The following is a 6,000-nucleotide window of genomic DNA, read 5'->3' as shown; positions in this document are numbered from 1 at the left end:
TCTATTATATAATTAACAAAAACACAACTTGTTACGTGTACTGCGTTAGGCTAACCCGAGTCATAGCACTTGCTTATTATTGCTCTTTTGTTGGTTTGAATTGCTTCCATTGTCCTCATTTGTAAGTCGCTTTGGATAAAAGCGTCTGCTAAATGACTAAATGTAAATGTAGTGTTATTACTGTTGTTGTTAGTTATTTATTCTTCAAGTCACCACACAGTCCTAAAGCACGCTTGAGAGGCCATGTCATTACCTTACACCGGTTTGTTGCGGGAGATTGACTGACTGGCAGTAACTGGATGGGGAGTCACCGGACACCGGGTACACCGGAGGGGCTGAAAATCCCCTTGGGCGGGTGGGTGTAGCCGAGGAGTGCGCGTGCGCTCACGGGGCTCGTGACGTTCCGGTGCTAACCGACGGGAGTCGGGAGAGGAGAGCTTTACTACACCGAGAAGAAGCAGAGCGAGTGCGGCAGTACACCAGAGGGACGCTGGACAAGGAAGAAGTGGCCAGTCCCTTAACATATTAAGGCAAAACCTGGGAAAACGAGAGCTTGTTGTTATTCTCCTCAGTCAGTGAGTGTGTTTGTAGATGAACCCGGAGCATGTCACTATGACAACGTTTGGACTTTACACAGTAGCCTTCTTCTTCATCTCAGTAACGTTAGGCGCTGCTCTGTAGATATCATAATCGCAGTAGTCGCGGAGGACTGCCAGTTGTCAAGCCGTAGAAGAAGAAGCCGTAGAAGACAGTCATGGATCAGAGACTTGCTACAATGATCAGCTAGCGTCTTGTGTGCCCATTCTTCAAGATTAGAGGAGAAAGCGGAGACAGCACACCTGGAGCAGAATGGATTTGAGTAGCATCAGGAAGCTCATCACTCGATACGTGAGTACAGACGCTATCTATCACTCTCTCCAACTTGTTGGTCTGGTTCTGTAGGGCTGCGCTGCTTTCGATACACATTTTTGTTCTTTAAAGCTAAAGTGACACGTTGTATATTCGTGTGTCCGTTTGTAAGGCGTTGGTGCATCACTTTTGAGCCTCTCTGTGAATATGGAAAGAGCTAGCGATATGGACACAACCAACCGGTATCTTACTCTTACTAATCTCAGGCGTTCGTAATGAAGTTATCACTGCGGTCCGTTCCGTTTGACTGTGACCTGATTCTCAAACGAACTCACTAATGTTATGTTTTCATGCCAAATGATGATAACACCGGCTGAGCTCATGACTGAGATTCACAGAGTGTGTTATGAAATATCAAAACTGGAAATTAGCCTCAATGAATTAAAAGGTAATGCGCATGCGCGGAGGGCAGGTGTGGATGGATGATAAAAAATGTGAATAGTTTAGTATTGCACACTTGTCAGCATAATACGTTAGTGTCCCGTAAGTGTTTTTTTTCGTATTATTTTTAAGCATTGGAAGCGCCCCATGAAATCCCAAATCTCATGTTTTGCTTTCAAGAACTGTTATAGAATATAGAATAAAATATATATATAAAAAAACTAACATACAATCTAAATATGAAATCAGACATTATTATTATTATTATTTATTAATATTTTTTGCCGATCAAATGTTTGTATTTCCTCTCTAAAAATCATGATTTTTGGCAATCTATAATATTTTAGTCAAGATCAGCTGGTATAACCTTGCTAGTTAGGCTACTGTAAAAACAATGATCATATCCTCCTGAGACCCAGCTATGGAGTTTTTGCCTCTGTAGTGGACATTATATTTTAGTGAATTTCTCTGAGACCTCACGAGTCACAGTTTTAAGTCTGGATGTCCTGTACAGAGCACATTCAGGGCTTTCCAGAGATACCAAATGATTGGATGTTTCACCGAGACCACTCCCTCTCCTTGGTTTTTAAAAATGGCTGACATTAATTTAGTGATAAAATTGTACATCCTTATGGAAATATGATCATATTTTGTAATTGCAATTTAAATCTGATTCATTTTCAAATTGTTTGTCATAAATCAACATCTCAGGAAAATGTTATGGGGTTTCAAATCAAAATATGACCTTCTGTTATGAAACAGGACATGATTTCATACATGTCCACTTTAGAGGACACCAGGACTAAAAGCATGTTTATTATACATTTTGGGAGACAAAATAATTGAATAGGAAAACAAATTATACATCAATATTCTTATGAAATATTAGATATTATTATGAAAATCTGGTCAATTACTACTCCCATTATTACACTTCTTTTTTCAACATGCTTTCCCAACAGCACTTTAATATGCAAATTAGATACAGTGTATAGATAACATTGTGCTTCATGGGAAAACCAGTTTATGGAATTTTTACACACATATTTCATAAAGCAAAATGGTATATCAAATCATTTTGCTATATATTTTATAACATAGTTGAGAACCATCCTTAAACAAAGTTAGGTATAAAAAAATCCCGAAACCTAAAAATTGATTGGTGATTTAAAAAAAAAATCCCATTGTTTTTGCCTTTTCATGTTTATTCTTGTCATTTTATTTTTAGAAAAATTGAGTCGTCGTGTCCTCTACAGAGGACATAGCATAACATATAAATGAAATATAATTAAAAAAAAAATTTATTTTATCATTTTTTTCATATGCTCTAAACAATGTAATGACATGAAAAAATACTAAATTCACAAAGCTTTTTATTTCTGGTTCTTAGGAGGATATACCTATTTTTCGGTAATTTGTGGGAAATATAACTGTATCATGAATTACACCCAGTGTTTGCTTCCAAACTAGCTTATCCAGCTCAATTTTGAATAAATGTTTTATTTATTTATTTAGTGTGCTATAATTTAGTATGACTTCTTTTATTATTAGTTTACAAAAGGAAAAATCATTCAAAAGTATAAAAATGATTTTATACTCTATTAATTGAAAGAGGCTTAAAGGCTGAAATGCATGTTGTTTTGTGCGTCAGTAAAAAAAAAACATCCAGTTCCATTAGAAACAAAGAAACATTGTTGCTCTACATCGGTTTCATAGACGTGTTCAGTCAATAGGTTACTGTATGTCATTACCACACAGATTAGACCTGCTTTTAAGCCACTTAGCTCACAGTATAGGCAAGAGTACATGCTAAACCAACTGTCCAAGCTGTTGGGGGTTAGAGAAAGAGATTTGCTTAGTAACTGAATCAGATAGTGTTGTCAAGATTCCTTAGTGGGTTAAACAAGCAGGCATGTAAGGTTAAGGACATTTTACAATGGAAAACAATACTAAATGTTATAATAAATATGTTAGACAAAAGTTTGAACAATATTTCAGTGGTTTATGTTCTGTTTGTTGGTTGGTAGCTGAAATAGTGAAAAAGCCTATGAAAAATCTGCATGAGTATTTAGTTCTGCATATGAATCTGTTATTCTGTAGTCTGTCACTGTATCAAGCTGACATGCGAACAGATGAGCAAAATCTCTTGCGCTGTCTAGACAGTCTGTAGAAAACCTGATGAAAAGTGTGCGTTAAACATGACGTGAGTATGGTTGTTTCATGTCACAAACACCTCTCACCTGTCTGCCTGTATGTTTGTGCTTTGTTTGCTCGGGTTTTACGGTAAACCATGTAACACATAGGGCTCAACAATAAGGGTGCCCTGATGAACGATTGCTTCAGTGTTATTTTATTATCATTGAGATAAAAAATTTGAATTTGTTTGATTTTAATGAGTTTTGAGTTAGTAATGCAGTAGTTGTTCTTGTAAATTTTTATTAAATATAGTTATTATTCATTTTTATAGCAGTTGTAGTTGTGGTTATTGTAGTACATAAAGTAGGCTAAATGAAAAAGAGAAATGTTGCATTGTCAACAAGCAATAAGATTTTTATTTTATTTTATTTTTAGTAAATAACCCTGGGCTGCTTGTGTCACAAAATATTACAATTGTTGATCATATTCATAGGTTTTACAGAGACCTTTTTGACCAGTTAAAAAAATGACGTGACTATTAAAAATGTTTTATTGTTGAGCTCTGCACACATTATAGCAAGATTATCGTTAAACCTTCAAAATCATATTTGCATCATTGAGGTTTGAGAACAATGCTTCATTTGAAATGCAAAGCAATAAAATCTAAGTCATTCTTTCTAAACTTTGAAGTTAATTTATCCTGAGGAAAAGTTTAAACTTTTATGAAAGTTAAATGCATGTCAGTTTTGCTGGGAAACAGGCCGTTTGTTTATCTCACCCTAACCGATCATTTAGAGAGAGCTGTGTCATGAGACCAGACTGAGTGTGTTAGTCACATGAATGTGTGTGTGTGAAAAGCACAGTCCACCCCACTGCTCTTTGATCTAATGTGTGCTAATGCAGGTTGGCAGAGTGAGAGGAGAAAGGCAAATGAGAGTAGCGGGTAGATGAGAGGGGAAGAGAGATGGAACGAGAAAAGACAAGAAGAGAGAAGGATGGAGAATGAGATGGATCAGAGGAGATGAGAAATAAGTCCCTGTGCGGATTTGACTGGCTCAGACAACAAAGGAAGTGACAGTGGAATGATTTGCTTCCACCTGTAGTAGCGCTCACTTCCAGAGTCTGTCTGTCTGCTGAATGGGCATTTTCACTGTAGGAAGATAAATATGTAAAATGGAAATATGAAACCTCTTTTAATATGCAAAGCTCATCATTTTTAGTTCAGCTAGAATATGTTGGTAATATGGAAATTGTTGTCTGTTTAAGAGAGAATAGATTAGTTTAGAATTCATAGTAAGCATGTCCGAATTATCAGTTGCAATCCCAATGTGCGCATTCTTATTTAAGGTTTTATTTTAAGGTGAGGTGTGTGTGTGTTTTTTTTTTTTTTCAGTATTCAAATTCTTAAAATACTTCATACATAAAATACTTAAAACATAGCAACATTATTAACCAGTGGTTTGGGGCAGGGTTATCTTTTTGATCAACCAATCACAGACAGAGATAGTATTTAAACAATCATTGAATTAAGTAATGTCTTACTACTTAATGAATATTATGCTGTAGAACGTATAAGTGAAACAAAATGCATTATTCCACAAAAAAGTTAACACGTTTTCAATAGAATTTTAGCAGTTATTAAAAAAATATACTGTATATATTAAAAATCGTGGCTCTCTTTCATACTGCAATTAAAAAAAAAAAAAAAAGTATCGTGCTATTGCTGCAGTATATTGTATTCATATTATACTAATCCGAATATAGCCAATGTACAGTTTTTAGCAGATATTTTATTTCATAATACAGAAAAATTGTCTTTATATATAAACGGTACTTACAGTTATTAACATTACAGAACAGGTTTCCAGTGCTTTATTACTGCACAAAAACGCAATTCCCAGCCATCACCGGCTTCTGAATAATTTTCAGCATTGGACAGGAAGTAGCATGACTGCCCGTTTCCTGTCCCAGGAGGCTCTGAGGTAATTTGAGCTCTGTGTACAGAGGTAATCTCATTGTCTGTGGTCAGCATCAGGAAAGACTTATTGGAAACCATCCTACATGAGCAGGAATATGATTCAGCTGGCCAGACAGAAAAACAACATGGAAAGTCATGCCAAGCAAGTTCATACAGTACATAAATGTTTCTCTTTCCAACTATGACCATAATCAGCTGTAGACTAACTAGCATGAAGTCTAGGAGTAGAAGTATTATTAGGAATATGTAATATGAAGGAATAACATACTACCATACAATTATTATTTCTGTTGTATGTGTAATTTCTATGCACAAATTAACCAGCAGTATTATTTGTTGTGATTTCTTTTTTCTTTTAAACTCTTTCTGAACTCATAAATTGATCCGATGTGCATTGTAAGAAGAAAAATAAAGACAGTAGAAAAAAGTTCTGATCATTTTCTGCCAGGACGTTATCTGTTAATTTTATGGATATTTCCTTTAACCCTAAAACACAACACAATGCAATTTGTAATTCAAAATACAGGGAAAACACAGTTGAAAACCTTTAATGGACTTTACTTCGAGTGTGAACTAAGATATGTTTACCTAAGACT

General features: G+C 35.4%; 1 protein-coding gene across 9 annotated transcripts in view; it reads left to right on the top strand.

The window, feature by feature from the left end:
- The first annotated feature begins 373 nt into the window (after window positions 1-373).
- atp11a (ATPase phospholipid transporting 11A) overlaps window positions 374-6,000 on the top strand; it is a 63,964-nt gene continuing 58,337 nt past the window's right edge. For 5 of the 9 annotated variants that reach the window (XM_016253544.1, XM_016253543.1, XM_016253542.1 and 2 more), the window contains exon 1: window positions 378-888. In XM_016253544.1, the coding sequence (XP_016109030.1) occupies window positions 850-888 (39 nt within the window). In that variant the 5' untranslated portion in view covers window positions 378-849. Of the gene's footprint in view, window positions 889-6,000 lie in introns of all 9 variants that reach the window. The other 4 variants (XM_016253548.1, XM_016253546.1, XM_016253547.1 and 1 more) reach the window with 2 other exon arrangements.

This window comes from Sinocyclocheilus grahami, unplaced genomic scaffold (genome assembly GCF_001515645.1).
Source record: "Sinocyclocheilus grahami isolate Dianchi unplaced genomic scaffold, SAMN03320097.WGS_v1.1 scaffold1188.1, whole genome shotgun sequence".
NCBI classification, from domain to species: Eukaryota; Metazoa; Chordata; class Actinopteri; order Cypriniformes; family Cyprinidae; genus Sinocyclocheilus; species Sinocyclocheilus grahami.
The sequence above is the reverse complement of the archived record's forward strand: the minus strand, read 5'-3'. Positions and strand labels throughout refer to the sequence as shown.